The sequence below is a fragment of the Trachypithecus francoisi genome, unplaced genomic scaffold, assembly GCF_009764315.1.
Source record: "Trachypithecus francoisi isolate TF-2019V2 unplaced genomic scaffold, Tfra_2.0 Lachesis_group5, whole genome shotgun sequence".
NCBI lineage: Eukaryota > Metazoa > Chordata > Mammalia > Primates > Cercopithecidae > Trachypithecus > Trachypithecus francoisi.
Genome location: NW_022681470.1, coordinates 40,726,823 through 40,743,250, shown reverse-complemented (window position 1 = coordinate 40,743,250; position 16,428 = coordinate 40,726,823). Strand labels below are relative to the sequence as shown.

Here is a 16,428-nt window from a genome sequence, read left to right as displayed (position 1 = left end):
GGTAAAGGAGGTGTGCGGCCACCTGCGATGCCCAACAGACTCCCCTACCCTCTGCCTCCTGGCGCAGGGAGACACTTCTTCCTAGAAAAGTGTTTGAAGAGCTCAGAAAGACTGGGCAGAAGAAATACTAGTTAAAATTGCAGGAAAAACAAGAGCTGGGGAATCAGGGAGGGCTTTGAGATACTTAATTCTACAAGTGAGGTGATGGCACGGTTGTTCACCCTTGCACTATCAAAAACCACCACGAGGTCCCAATAAAACAGTACGTATCCATTTTCTGCCTTCTAAATGTGGAGCGCTGTGGACATGTGCTAGCCACCTGCCCTGGGAAGGAACACGCCTGTCTTGGAAGGATGCCCACCTTTGTCCTCCGAGATGACCTGCACCAGCTCGTACTCCTCGGCGGGGTCTGAGTCCAGATTGTGCTTCAGCATGGCTCTCTGGATCACTGCAGGGGTTTTATCCTGGCTCGTCAACTGCAAAGACAATGAACAGGTTTGTAAAGTACTTAGCTTCACATTTCCTGAGGGACTTCTCCTGACCCTCTCATTCTTGCCATCTTGTGTTGTGATGCCTTTCCAGAAAGAATGGACTCGTGGAATTGGAACTGGACCAAGAGCCAGGATCCCTGGTTTCTAGTCCTGGTTCTACCCTTAGTAGCCACAGATGATGGGCGAGTCACCTAATCTCTGAGTCACAGCGTCATCCGCTATTAAAATGGAGAGAACACTTGCCTTGCCAATCTCCTCCACGGTGGTTGAAGTTCCCATGAAAGAATATATATGAGGGAATTGTGAAAAATGTAAAGCATTATTAATCCTGGCCCAAAATTATCCTCCCATGTTGAACTGCTTCTATGGCACTGGTTACAACCCACAGGATAAAAACGGTCACAGTTCTGCCCATTGACCATTTCAAAGAGTACAGGTGAACCTGTGATTCAGCAGTCCCACTCCCAGCCATTTACCAAGCAGAATAAAAACATATGTCCACAAAAGGACTTGTACACAAACATTCATAGCAGATTTATTCACAATAGCTAAAAACTGAATCAATCTGAATCTCCATCAACAGGAAAAGAGACTAAATAGTATTACATTCATAACAGACTCCTACTGAGCAACTGAAAGGAACTAAGAACTGGCACATGCAACAATGCAGACGAATCTCACAAACATCTTCTTGGGCAAAAGAAAGCAGACACAAAAGATTACACACCAGTGGCGTCTATTCTTTCAAAAAAAGGAAAAACGAATCTGTGGCATTAGAAAATGAACCTCTAGGTTAAGAGGGGATTGATTGGAAAAGGCACAGGGAATCTGGCAGGCGAGATGGAAATGTTCTTTATCAAGATTTGGGGTAGTAGTTTCATAGATATATATAGTTACTAAAACTCAAAGAATCAAACATTTAAGATCTGCATATGTAAACACATGCAAATTATGCTTCAATAAACATGAACTTCTAAGTGTTTTAAAAGCAAAAGTTAAAGGTTTCCCTCATTCCCAATTCTGAAGTTCTGCCCTTCACCTCTCTGCCTGCCACCCAACTATTTGCAGGGTGTGCAGAGCAACATGAAAAGAAAGCAGACTTACGTACCATATCTTGGGTGATTTCTTTCTATTTGAAAGAAGTGAATGAAAACTCAGATTATTCTTACTTAAAAAATAAAAAGCTGTTCTCACCAGGGGGCAAGAGAACTAAGAAAAAAAGCCCCCCATGACTATCCTCGACACATACAGAAGTCTCATTTCCTCCAAGAAACTGCCATTGTGTGCCTGAGGATGGCAGTGCCGAGATGCCTGGCTCTGATCTGGGGCAGCAGCTGGTGTTTGTGATTCAATAAACAACGTGCATTACAAAGGGGTCCTTGTAAGCAGCAAAGATCTTGTTCATGTGTCTGTTACCAAAACATCTGGCATATTCATTTACAAGGGAAAAGTAGGTGCACACAAAATTCTAAATGAGGAAAATATGCTTTTTGATAGTATGAAGAAAATGCTCCCTAAGCTGGGTCACACTGAACTAGTAGCAGAAGGCTAAAGGAGAAGATCTCCTCTCAGGGGATGTATGTCAGGCTAAGGTGGGTAAGTTATATGACCCAGCCAGGCTTCCTTCATTCTCCTAACCTTAAACTTCCCCAGGTATGTCCAAATGAGGACAAGATGACCAAGGGCTTTCCCTTGGGTGTTTATTACTTTGTACCATCAAAGCCATGCTGAATGGAACTAATGATTACAATGAGGATTCCCAGCTCGAGCGGGCATCCTTATGCGGACAGACGGAACTAGCACTGATAGGTATCGAATGTGAGCCACATATTTCATTTTAAGTTTCTAGCAGCCACAATTAAAAAGCTTTTAGGATGGGTGTGGTGGCTCACGCCTGTAATCCTAGCACTCTTAGAGGCCGAGGCGGGTGGATCACGAGGTCAGGAGCTTGAGATCATCCTGGCCAATATGGTGAAACCCCGTCTCTACTAAAAATACAAAAAAGTTAGCCAGGCGTGGTGGTGGGTGCCTGTAATCCCAGCTACTTGGGAGGCTGAGGCAGGAGAATGGCATGAACCCGGGAGGCGGAGGTTGCAGTGAGCCAAGATCACACCACTGCACTCCAGCCTGGGCCACAGTGCGAGACTCCGTCTCAAAAAAAAAAAAAAGGTTTTTAAAAAGTGATATTTAACTTGAACACCTCAAATATTACATCAGCATATCTAATTAGTACAAAAATTGTTAATGCGGTATTTTACTTTTTTGTACTAACTGTTCAAAATCCGGCATAGAGTTTACCCTCACGGCTCATCTCAATTTGGAGTATTCCCATTTCAAATGCTCCATCGCCATCCAGGGCCAGTGACTGCTGTACTGAATGCACGGTACTGAACGACACTTTGGTGTCACCTTCGTTGACTTTCCTGTGACAGAAATACTGCATTCCCTGTGTAAGGGATTTTGGGAGACCGACTCTGTGATTGACATAATGGAGAGAAAGATCATTTCGAAAGAGTGATGGGCTCAGTGGTAGAAGACATTTTTCCATGGTCACTGAGGAGGTAATTTTACAAGGGCTAACTGCTGTCTCTTCTACTTTCTATGGAAGGGCCTTGGATTCCAGGGACATGAGTTGCTCTTGCAAAGCAAGTCCTCTAGGCCACCGTTCTCAGTGTGCAATCTATGGCCCATGGGACCCTGAAATCCGTGAGGGGATCCATGAGATCAAAATTATTTTCATGACAGTACTAAGATGTTGTTTATCTTTTCTTTGTGTTGACATTTGCATGTATTGCAGAAGCTATAGTGGATGGAAGTGCTGGCACCGTAGCACAAACTGGTACAGTGGTTCCTAACTACAAGTCTACTAGCTGTCACTGTATTCTTCAGTACACTGCACTCACAGTAAAAACAAAACAAAACAAAACAAAGCCAGTCTCACTCACATTTTAACAGGCTAACAGAAATGGAAAACAATGCCACTCTTCTCACTCAATAATTTTTGGATAAAAATAGATATTTTTCATTCAAAAATAAAATTTACATTAACATACAATGTGTTCATTATTGTTATTTTAAATGAATTAATCAACATTTTGAAAGTTTCTCAGTTTAAATATCTAATGTGGTAAATATCAACAGATACAACCCACAGAGTCTGAAGCTCTTTGAAATATTCAATGCTGTTTCAGAGTATAAAGGGGTCCTGAAAACAAAAAGTTTGAGAACTGCTAGTCTCCCCTGAACCTGGACCGATTTATTTCCATCCTCTGGTCAACAGCACACAGCATAATACATTTCACAAAGGGACTTCCTGTGGAGCCAAGTTTCTCCTGAGAGGCCTCACGATGAAAATGAGAGCACGAGAGCAGTGTGCCGTCTCTCCAGAACAAGCCTGTGACACACGCAGCATTTTCATGAAAGGTGAGTGGCACCACCTGGTGAAATATGAAGGGCCACAGGAAGGGGTTGGCAGGAGAGGTGATTCTCACAGAGGCAGCCCATTTGCTGGGGAAGGAGGAATCTCGGGGCAGGGGCCAGGGGATCTTCTGTTCACTACCCTCGCAACACTCAGACAGCGTGCACAACTTATGACTCCTCCTGGGCAGTAGGCGTTTGTGCAGTTCAACCACTCACAGTTCTCCCCAGACTAAGCAGAGTGCACGTTGACCAGGCAAGTCCCAAAACATAACTGTCTGGTGTACAAATCCATGCTACAATTCAGAGACACTGTAGAGTTATACAGTGGACGTTCTCTCTGGTTGGCACAGGTAAGAGGTGCCAGGTAAACAGACCATGCTGAGAAGACAGTAACCACATGGAGGACCTTGGCTTCCCTGTGCTTCCTCTACCTCTCTGGCGCTCCTTTATTAGCCACTCCCGTGTTACCACTTGCATTCTGCCTCATCCTACACTCACTCTCGCAAGACCGCATCCCCCCTGTGGGGCTTGACAACTCCCAATTTTGATCTCAGCACCAGCTTTGCTCCCATGTTTCTGACCATCTATCAGACAATGCCATCTGATGTCATACTGGTACCTCTGATTTAAATGTCCCTGAAATATCCTGCTCTGGTAGTTCATATCTCACAGACCCACCAACTGCCCAGACAGCCTCTAGTCCTCCACAACAGTAACCAAAAAGTTGGTAACTAAATGAACGGATTCTACAATTCTACCTCATCAAAAGCTTTCAAAAATCCTCACCATCTCCAGCCACATGACCGTCATTCAAGCCCTTATCCTCTCCTACATGGAACATGATACCAGCTTCCTGACTTGCTTCCCCACCTCCAATCTACCCCCACACTCCAGCAAACACAATGCCATGACTTTCTTAATGAGCAAATCCCATCACTACTTAAAAACCTGCAACAAGACCCTATTGCCTGCGGGATTAACACACTCCTCTGTGTGGCGCCATAAGGCTCTTTACAACCTGATCTTGGCTGTTATTTCGTACATTGGGAATAATGCTTTGTGAGCTCCCTTTCTGATTAAAACATCCTCAAAGGCAGAAATGTCTCACTCATCTCCCTATCCCCCAAGCCTGATCTAATGACTAGTAAACAATGTTTGATATTTTGTTGATTCAATAAATGCTTTAGCAAAGCTTTTATGTGGAGCCTCCATACCGCTTATGCCACATTCAGACCTGAGCTTGTAAGCACTCAGTGTGCCTTCAAAGAGGCGAGTCATAAAGATGAGGAGAGACGTGGAATTAGCTGTGGGATTTTGCTACAAAGGATAATGTGATTTCTAACACACGATTATCTCCCATAAACTAAGGAGTTTATATTCTTGTGATAAACATACCAGACCTCACATACCCGAGGTTATCGCCATGAGAGGCTCTGTGTGTATTCCCAAAAGACGGCCATTATTAAAAACATCTTTGTAATTGTCCTCAGAAACAAACAGATTTTACAAGAAGCTCAAAAGGCCAGTCTCATTTTATAAGCATCATTGCTCATTAATCCAAACTGTATTTCTAGCTTGATCATCCACTTGACTAACTAGGTTTGATCCAAATGACCAAATGACAAAAATTTGCCATCAGGGGAGTACACTGCTAAGAATGTGTGGAAATTCAATGATAAAACCAGACATACAATTCCATAGGAAGGCTTCCAAAAACGTGTGAAGCAGTGGCATCCTCCCTGGAGCACACTGACACAGTCACCCAAATTGAGAATTTTCAAAAGGCTAATACTGACCTAAACAAATATGTTTTAGCATTTCTTTTTTTTTTTTTTTTTTTTAAACAGAGTCTTGCTCTGTCGCCTGGGCTGGAGTGCAGTGGCCGGATCTCAGCTCACTGCAAGCTCCGCCTCCCGGGTTTACGCCGTTCTCCTGCCTCAGCCTCCAGAGTAGCTGGGACTACAGGCGCCCACCACCTCGCCTGGCTAGTTTTTTGTATTTTTTAGTAGAGACGGGGTTTCACCGTGTTAGCCAGGATGGTCTCGATCTCCTGACCTCGTGATCCGCCCGTCTCGGCCTCCCAAAGTGCTGGGATTACAGGCTTGAGCCACCGCGCCCGGCCAGCATTTCTTTAAGATGTGAAAATTATATCCTATATACACTGTGTGTGTACACATATATGTATATATATTTTATATACATACATCATTCAGCACCTATGCCCAGGAAGACCTGGAACTGACACACATCCCTTCTGTGTGAATGCATCTATGTATATGCTAATATTGCATGTGCATATTTAGGGCGGTTAGTCTGAGCGGCTGATAGACACAGACACACAATCTAAATGGAAGCCTGCTCCTGGGTCAGGGCTTGCTCCTCACCATGATGCTCTTGTACATGTTGCCATTGTTGTCTTCCACACTGATGCGGATGATGCAGGTGTCTTCGTTCTGTTGGTTGTAAACAGGAGGCAGCACAGTCGAGGTAATGGATGTCACCGAGACAGAGCGCTTGTGGATTTTGGGGTTGTTGTTGCAGGACGGAGGGGAGGAGAGGGGGTTCATTAAGGAAGACATCCCTGAGGAATTTGTGTCCATGGAATGGATAGAAGAACAGGATGAGGAGGACTCAGAGAGCTGGAAGAGTAAACACACCCCAGAAGAAAACAGATTAGAACGCTAGTCAACAGCTTTGCAATTTTCAAAGCAGAGGGAGATATTAAGACTGACAGACTGCAGTTATTTCCTCCACAACAGCCCACAGCACACATGTATCTCATCCCTGGTGTAAGCACTCAAGTCCCTATCAGTGGTAGACGCCTATGGGTGACTCAGTGTGACCTAATCACTCTACAACCACGTGAGGCAGAGCAGCTCTCTTGATTTCCCTAGGTTTTAGCTGTTCTTATGGAAGTTAACCAGCAGGTGGCAGCAGACACCAGAAACTGGAGGCAATATGGGTTCCCAAAGAAGTCAGAAGCTTACGGGGCTGCAGGAAAGCCTTACCAACAGTTGATTCAGTCCTACTGCAGTCAGATTTTGTAGTGGGAGAGAAAGTTTTGTATTTTTAGAAGTTTCTAAGAGAAGTACCCCAGACTATATGGCTCTGCATTGAATATTAGTGCTAGAAAGGCCTTGGACATCAACTAGTCCCATACCTGTTCTGCTGAGGAACCTGAGACCCAGGGAGAAAACGGGGGCTCCAGGTCCACACAGCTAGTTGACAGCACCCCTAGAACAGGCACCCAAGCTCCCTGATTCCCACTGCTGAGTTCCCAGAGCAAGCACATGGCCAAGGCTCAGCCTGTGGCTGATGACAATAAGATGAATCAACATAATATGCCGCTACCTTGCTATGTTTAGCACTGTGGGGCTAATTCCACAACTGTCTTGTGAACAAAATGCACAGCATTATAAAGACGAGGAGAATAAGATTGAGAACATAAAAGTGACTTGCTCAAGGGAAATACAGCCTTTAAACAGCTTCACCACTTTCCACATTTGCTAGTAGAGCCAACTGTACACATTTTCATGTGTATCAAGGACAATTAAGAAATGGAGTGCTACAGTTAATGTGCTTTTCTGATTAATTACACATTTCTCATCCATGCAATACCAATAACCAAAGAAAGAAGTTATTGGAAGAGGTACTTTTAAAAATCATTAAATTGAACCATTTAAAATATCAATTCTTATTGTAGAAAATTATATAAACAAATTCCTGGAATGACTGAAGCTAAATTATACCATGTTAATCCTATAAAATATTCTGGAAGTAATTTATAAAATAAATAACTTATTTCTTTCATATTTATCTGCCTTTCCACGGAAACAGTATAGAAGTTGAGCTTTCTGGTTATCAGGCTTCTGATTAAAATGGAGTCTATTATCTTATTTCCTGTAGAGTTCCTCCTATGGCATAACTATACATTCAATTCTACTGCACGGTTAGTTTACAGCCAGCCAGCTGATGTGACAATTCTCATGGGTAGGAGTCTGATTGTGGCTCTATCATAATATGGTTTAGTTTTTGTTTTGGCTTTTGGGTTTTTTTCTTCCTTATGTTCCCAAGTGAATCAATTTAGTGGCTCAATTTGAGGACTGATGATAGATAAGTTAAAAGCATAAGTTTCTTTGCAGATATATTAGTTAAGTGGGTGCATTTTCCAATTAATCATTCGATTTTTTCACTTTCATGTTCCTCTATCCAAACTCTATTTCCTTTGTTAGATTTTTCTATGATTCTAGTGACATTTATAGTTAAGATAAAGCCTAGAATATGCCTGGGTTATAGCAGCTCTAAACAGACTGCCTGATGAGCCCCCAAATTCCTATTGAGAATTTAAGAAGTGAGGAGCAAGTGCAAAAATCAATGTTTAGAAATCATGATCAGGGGAATGAAGAAAGGAATGCAAATAAATTACCCTTCACCTTTAAGAGCAACCTCACAGTGTAGCCTGTGGGAAAGGAAGAATGACAGTCTGGAGGACTTTTGGAGAAGGTGGCTGTCACAGGCTCTCAGAGCAGGAAGGAAGTGTGGAGGTCAGCCCAGTCCAGCTATGTGCCAAGTAGGAGAACCAAGAGCCTTTCTAGCTAATATGCAGGGATTGTGCAGCCCAGGAACTACTTGCATCCAAGTGAATCACTCATGTTTAAGTCTACAGAAATGTATGACTCTGAGAAAGGTTCATCCAAAGAATAAAGTCGTGACTTCTGCAAGAATTTAAAAAGCCAGTCTGATAAGGGATGGGACAGAAAAGATGAAGCAAGGGATGTGAAGGAGACAGCACACTGGGCTTCTGCATGGTTTTAAAAGGTGCCATATGGACCAATGTACATTTCCACTGTGCCACAAGATGTGACTGTGATTCCATCTCCTTCCTGGAGAGACAGGGAGAAATCCCACAAAAATGTGGGCAATACCTCAGTTGTTACTTTCCTACAATGTCTACCATCAGAAATGGAGCCTACAAAACCTCCGTGGCTGGGAAAAAAGTGAATGATAGAGATGGCATTCCAGATTTTGACAGATTCAATTTGTATGTCAAGACACAAAGAATGACTACATCCCGGGTTGACGAAAAATGCCTTTTGAGAGCATGGTCAGTCTGTAGGTGTCCACAAAAGCTTTCTTTCAACATTTAGAGCATGAATGATTGTATCCCTGGATTTCAAAGCAGAAAGGTGAGAAATCCAACTCGAGCAGTAAATTAGTCATCTCAGTTTGATGAATCCTGAATATGATGCTCTTCCTGGATTGGCCACATTATGACAAAGTCACTTGAGGGTTCCCTGATTACCACTGTTCTTTTAACTCCACGTGAAGCAACACACATGTCCCCTTGAAGAGCAGCAGATATAAACCAAAGGATGAAACCACTGCCAACATTCTACCTTACTGACCTATCCATAAGCTAACGAGCCAGAAGTCACTATGGAGTAAGCTTGGTTAGCCAGAACCCTTCCCCAAATGGTGCAAATTCTAGTTATGTCATAGTTGACTCTCTGATCCAAACCCTTCAACCAACAGATTGAAGCAGATGTGTACAGAAGATTAACGTTGATATTGGTGGGGTGCAGTGGTTCATGCCTGTAATCCCAGCACTTTGGGAGGCCGAAGTGGGTGGATCACCTGAGGTCAGGGGTCTGAGACCAGCCTGGCCAACGTGGTGAAACCCCATCTCTACTAAAAATACAAAAATTATGCGGGCATGGTGGCACACGCCTGTAATCCCAGCTACTTGGGAGGCTGAGGCAGGAGAATCCCCTGAACCCAGGAGACAGAGGTTGCAGTGAGCCAAGATCACACCACTGCATTCCAGCCTGGGTAACAGAATGAGTGAGGCTTCATCTCAAAAAAAAAAAAAAGGAAAAAGACTGGTCTTAAGATTTTAAGATTAAGATATTTTGGTTTTTAAATTTTTATTTATGCAGTCATGGAAAATAGAAACTCGAAGGAAACTCTTTTATCACCTCTCATCAGTTTCCTTTTTTCCAGCATGGGAGAATGTATCCTTGTTACCAATCCCTCATCTTCCCCTGCATCTGTGCTATTTGCACTGTGATTTCAGAGTTCCTCCCACTAAAACTGGAGGCTATTTCTCACTTCATTTACCTATGTGGAATGTGGCCACATGATCGCTTTAGCCAATAGAATGTTGGTTGATACGACTCAAGTAAAGGCTTGGTATGTGCTTGCGAGTTGGGCTTGCCCTCTTGCTTGTCCGTCTTAGCATGCTAGGGGCATGCCCTGGGTAGCCTGTTACACCAAAAATAATGAGAGGCAAGTGGAGCAGACCTGGACCAAATCTGTGGCCTAGTGTCAAGCCCAACCCAGATCAGCCACCAGCAGATGCGTAAGAGAAATAAATGGTGGCTGTTTTAAGTCACTGAGTTTTGGAGTGGCATGCTATACAACATTATTGTGATAAATGCTTAGCTAAGACAAAATATGGCACCAAGAAGCTGACACATCTCCATCTCTGACTTTTTGCTCTTTCTAAGCAGTCCTACTTCCCCTAAATAACTCCAGTGCCTTAAGCTGTGGGTATAGAACAATATTTCAAAGGCCGAATGAATAAACCAAACTGCTTAGTGCTTTTACACCTGTTTCTATTAGGAGTATGTCCCCAAATTGAACTCTTCTTTTGATGCCTGTTCAAACATGACTTTCAAAATACTATAGAGTGATCCACTTAAAAACAGACATTCCTTGCTGTGGTGCGGCAAATAGCACGTAGGTGCCTGTATGAGGAATTATGAGAAAGGTTGAGTATATACCTTTTTTTGAGGTTCATCGGGGGTGTCCATGGGAGTAATGGAGCCCTCCTCAGCCTCTGAGTGGTTTGACTCGCAGGATGACACGCTGACAGAGTCCATGCTCTCACCAGAGCTCCCGCTGGCGGTGGACTTGGGCTGCTCTTTGGTGGCAGTGGGACTGGTGATCATGTCAGACCCTAGAAACAGTCTGGAGAAAACAGAATGCCAAGCATTTGAGCTGTTACAAATCTGGAATCCATGATTAAACAAATATTTTGTGTTGATTAAGCCCTTGATGTTTTTTCAGTCTTGTGTGTACTGTCATTATTATTTTAGGAGGACATTCACTATAAAGTTTCTAACAAATAGCAGTAAACATCTTGTCCCAAAAGAGTATTTCCAACTTCAAAGAACACATAGATTATTCGGTAGTAATCTGAAGTCTTTCTAGGTCGATGGTCCTCTACATTTTAACAGGCTATGGACCACCTTGGCAGGATCAAGACACCATCACCATACCCCCATCACTTCCTACCATAAAATGATCATCACAGGCTAAGAAAGGATGGCACTGCTTTGAGTAAGAAACCAAGGAGGAAGACTTCTATTTCCAACAATCTGTGAACTACAATATCCTAAACCCTTCCTCTATAAAACAGCTAGATAAGGAATATTAAAAACTCTTTTTAGTTGAGCTTGCAAGATAGGAAGGGAAATCCCTACAGGCCTTAAGTGAAAAAGGAACTGAAAACCAGAAGCATGCGAGCTAGTTCTGCAGCTGCTCTGGTGGGGGAGTGGGAGGTGCCAATCTTGGCAAAATAGTGATGTGGGTTTTAATGCACACACAGGGCCCAAAGATGAGGGTTTCTGTTTATGAAAGGTGAGGAGTTTGAACCAAAACTATATACAGCCAGGACCCACAAAGGGCTGTACCCTTAGTAAAAAGACAGGCCAGAAAAGTATCTTTCTACTAGCATAGGAAGACAACAGGGAGCCTGTTTTCGCCTGAGCATGGAAAGAAGAAAAATGTCTCCTATGAAGTCATGTGTGAGCTGGGTCTGTGCCTCATTCCAATTTGCTATTTATGTGGTCTAGGGGTTAGAAACTCTCAACCAGTGACACTGCTGGTAAACTAGACTTTTTCTTTAAAAAAAAAAAAAAGGAAAATCTTGCTAGAGGGATATACCTTCAGCCCAGGCTTCAGAGAATTCCCTGATAAAGATAAACTCGTGGTACAAAATTACAAAATACAAGGAAATATTCCACTGAAAGAGAGAGCCAACAGGCATAACAAAAAGCAGGCTTAGACTCCTGAGAACTTCAAATTTAAGAACTGTCAGAACAAAACTAATAATGTGCTTATTCATCCAACAAATATCTGCATGTCTCATAAGCCAAGTTACAAAATAAGTATGTTAGAAAATATTAAAGACATAGAAGAAGAAATTGAAAACTGGAGCTCAGAGCAAGAGATTCTAATAAAGGAAGAAAATAATTTGAAAAATATTTCACCTCTAAGTGAAAAAGGTGGTGACTTAAATTTAAAACTCAGTGGAAGGATTAAATAACTTGAAGAAAAAAATCATGAACTAGACGACAGATCTGAAGAATATCCTCAAAAATCATCATCAAAAGATAAAAACATAGAAAGAACAGTGAAAAGATATTGAGAAAGCAATAAGAAAGCCCCACATATGTGTAAGAGGAGTTCCAGAAGACATGGAAACGATGGAAGAAGGCCCATATCAGAAGAGATGGTGGCTGAGATGATTCCAGACTTGGTGAACCATAGGAATCCTCCCATCCAAGAGCCACATCCTGAATAGGGTAAGACTACACTCTCACTTAAACTGGTATATCAAAGACAAAAGGAATTCTTAACATCAACAGGGGGCTGGGCACAGTGGCTCTCAAAGTGCTCCCAGCACTTTGGGAGGCCGGGGCAGGCTGAGCTCAGGAGTTCAAGACCACTCCAGGCAACATGGTGAAATCCCATCTCTACTAAAATACAAAAAAAATTAGCTGGGTGTGGTGGTATGTAATCCCAGCTACTCGGGAGGCTGAGGCACAAGAATTGCTTGAATCCAGGAGGCAGAGGTTGCAGTGAGCTGAGATCGTGCCACTGCACTCCAGCCTAAGCGACAGAGCAAAACTCTTTCTCAAAAAAGAAAGAAAGAAAGAAAGAGAGGGAGAAAGAGAGAAAGAGAGAAAGAGAGAAAGAAGAGAAAGAGAAAGAAAGAAAGAAAGAAAGAAAGAAAGAAAGAAAGAGAGAGAGAGAGAAAGAAAGAAAGGAAGGCGGGGGAGGGAGGAAGAAAGGGGGAGGGAGGAAGGGAGGGAGGGAGGGAGGAGGAAGAAAGAGAGGGAGAAAGAAAGAAAGAAAGGAGAGAAAGAAAGAAAGAGAGACAGAAAGGAGAGAAACAAAGAGACAGAAAGGAAAAAGAACGAAAGAAGAAAGAAAGAAAGAAAGAAAGAAAGAAAGAAAGAAAGAGAGAAAGAAACAGAGAGAAAGAAAGAGAGAGGCCGGGCGCGGTGGCTCAAGCCTGTAATCCCAGCACTTTGGGAGGCCGAGACGGGCGGATCACGAGGTCAGGAGATCGAGACCATCCTGGCTAACACGGTGAAGCCCTGTCTCTACTAAAAAATACAAAAAACTACCCGGGCGAGGTGGCGGGTGCCTGTAGTCCCAGCTACTCGGGAGGCTGAGGCAGGAGAATGGCATAAACCCGGGAGGCGGAGCTTGCAGTGAGCTGAGACCCAGCCACTGCACTCCAGCCTGGGCGACACAGCAAGACTCCGTCTCAAAAACAAAAAAAAAAAAAAAAAAAAAAAAGGAAGGAAGGGAGGGAGGGATGGAGGGAGGGAGGGAGACAGAAAGAAAGAAACTAAGAAAGAAAGAGAAAGAAAGAAAGAAGGCAACAGGGATGGGAACATAAGACAGAGGAATAGTAATTAAGCAGATATCAGACATCTCAAAAGCAACCACGGAAGTCAAAAGACACTGAATATCATCATCAAAGTGCTGAGTGAAAGTAATAGTCAGTTTTGAATCCTATACCTGTCTAATATAATTCCAAGAAGGACAGCAAAATAAAGACTTTCTCAGACTACTACTGAGAGGGTTTACCATTAACTGATGATACCGCAAGTAGTGGTAAAAGGAGGGCAGGAGTCAGATGTAAGAAGGAACAGCATACAAGACAACTAGCAAGTGGGCTGAACCTAAACAAGTACTGACTATAAAATAATAATAGAAACATTGAAGATGAACTTGATTTTTTATTAAATATTTTCAGAATTATATGCTTGAATTCCAAGAGCTCAAGCATATTTTTGCTCTGCTTCATCTCTACCCTGCTATCTCCAGCCCCATTTTCCATGTCTTCCTTTTATAACCCTCCAAGCATCACAGGGACTATAGGGGTATGAGCTAAACTCTGACCACAGAAGCAAAAATAATGCCCTTGTCTTACCCCTCCATAAATTACAAGGTAGATCTTTGAAGGATGTCAACTAGTGGTCCTCCATCCATTATCTCATCAGAGTCTCTAGCGTTCTTCCATTTCTACAATTCAATAAGGTCCTGCTTTGTCCTGTTTTGTGAAGGGTCATTCTGACTCAGAAGCAGGCATCTCTGACTTTCAAGGCCTAAGCACCCAAAGTTTTCCCCAACCTCTTTGGATGATGAGCCATTAAATGTGGGAACAGCAAAAATACATTTCCCAGATTTGTAAACATGCTAAGAAGATCATGAAACCTTTTGAAAATAATGGTATGCAAACACCCTTTTATGTACAAGAAATAAGATGGGGGCATATGACCTCCTTTCATAACAGATGCCCAAACTCAACTGCAGATACCAAGGGTTATCCCAGCAAGATTTTACTAGTAAGAGATGTACTGAGTGCCTACCACATTTTGTGAAGGACATAGCAGCCTCACAATCCTGCCCTCTCTGGATTTCACAGTAAATGTTTTCATAGGACTGAACACTTGTCTGTGTCAGTGAAGAGAGAGGATCCAGAGGTATTACAACACCCACCACAAAACATATAGCTCCCGGGCTTGGAGAGGAGTACAGAGAAGCAGTAGCATAGAAATGAGGATGGGGAGAAGGCAGGAGGACAGAGGTAGCGGCACTCAGGATTAGGCCTGCCTGCATTGAGCATTTTTGTTTTTTTCCTTAAGAACCTCTGACCGCCATAGTGAGTCCAGAAGCTCCCAATTCCTTCTGCTGCCTCAGTTAGCAGAGTGGACACCCAGGATCCCCTGCATATCTGGACTCCTCTATCAGGGAGCTGATTCCCTGTGCACATGCCAGTCTTACCAGCTGACAAGGCATGGTCAGTCCCTCAGATTATCTCAGTAGTTCATTCCCCCATATCTGTAAAGATGAAAAGACAGCAAGATACCATGAAAAATGTCCTCAAGAGCTGACTCTAAAAGCTCATAAATTTAGAGTTCAGCAAGGCCAGAATAGTCATCTGAACAAAGAGAGGGTGAGCAAAACATAGGATTATCTTCCAGATGCTTTCTACTAAAGCGCATGTTCCAACCCATCCACAGTGCCTCATATCACCTGATGGCAGGTAGCAGCCTGCATGGCCGCTGATGGTGGGAGACCTTGCTATCCATGTCCAACAGAGGTCTTTATGTGACACTGGGGACATGGCAACATTCGAGGTCATGTACCATCCCTGCCTCTGTGTCTCAATGTGACTCACTGAGGTAGGTGGAGAGACAGTGCTGGAAACTATCAAATGCCCATAAAGACAGTCGGAATCCTGATCCCCCTCAAATCCTCAAAAAGATATTAACTAATTAATTTCATTAAAAATAATGGTGGCTTTTCAGGCACATATTGAAAGCCAGACACTGCATATATATATACATATACACACACACACATATACACACATATAGTATGCATGTATACATATATACACATATATATATAGTTGTTGTTTTGTTTTGTTTTGTTCTTAGAGACAGGGTCTCACCCTGTCATCCAGGCTGGAGTGCAGCGGCACAATCATAGCTCACTGTAACATCGAACTCCTGGGCTCAGGCAACCCTCCCACCTCAGCCTCCCGAGTAGCTGGGAATGCATGCATGGACCACAATGCCTACTTAATACTTGAAGTGATTTTTTTGTAGAGACAGGATCCCACTACATTGTCCAGGCTAGTCTCAAACTGCTGGCCTCAGGCAATACAACTGCAAGCATGACAGACAAGGTTCCTGTTCTCAGGTTGCTTACGTTCCACTGGAGGAAGCAGCTAACACGAATGAGAATGAGGGGTGGACAGCAACATTAGAAAGGGTTCTCTCTTGGCACATAACATTTTTGCTAATATTTGAAGGAGCTAGCCATGAAGAAAGAGCACTTCAGGCCAGACACAGCCAGTGCAAACGTCCTCGACACTGGTGAACAGAGGGCAATGCTGTGAGAGAGAGAAGGCTGCAGGTTAAATCATGTAAGGCCTAGTAAACCAGGATACAGAGTTTGGGTTTTATTTTAAAATAAAAGCTATAGGGGTTTTTATACAGGAAGCAACATAATCTGGTGTACATGTTAAAAGACAACCTAGCTATTTAGTAGAGAATGAATGGTTGGGTAAGGGGCAGCCAGAAGACAGTGAAGATGTTATTGGAGTGATCCAGGAAGGAGAAGATGGTGATTCACAACAGAGAAGGCAGGGGAGAATGAACTTAGCAAATGCTCTGAGTTCATGACAGAAGGATAAACAGCTTAACAA

General features: G+C 43.1%; 1 protein-coding gene and 1 long non-coding RNA gene across 13 annotated transcripts in view; one reads left to right on the top strand and one right to left on the bottom strand.

Moving 5' to 3' along the window:
• The window catches only part of RGL1 (ral guanine nucleotide dissociation stimulator like 1), a 296,651-nt gene that overhangs the window by 5,671 nt on the left and 274,552 nt on the right, over nt 1-16,428 (bottom strand). For all 6 annotated transcript variants that reach the window (XM_033198856.1, XM_033198860.1, XM_033198857.1 and 3 more), the window contains 3 exons: nt 10,694-10,880; nt 6,296-6,550; nt 362-476 (listed from right to left, as the gene is read on the bottom strand). In XM_033198856.1, coding sequence (XP_033054747.1) covers nt 362-476; nt 6,296-6,550; nt 10,694-10,880 — 557 coding nt within the window. The remainder of the gene's footprint in view (nt 1-361; nt 477-6,295; nt 6,551-10,693; nt 10,881-16,428) is intronic.
• LOC117075973 overlaps nt 1,686-16,428 on the top strand; it is a 50,857-nt gene continuing 36,114 nt past the window's right edge. For all 7 annotated transcript variants that reach the window (XR_004434191.1, XR_004434188.1, XR_004434189.1 and 4 more), the window contains exons 1-2: nt 1,686-2,083; nt 3,772-3,914. This is a non-coding gene — a long non-coding RNA (uncharacterized LOC117075973). The remainder of the gene's footprint in view (nt 2,084-3,771; nt 3,915-16,428) is intronic.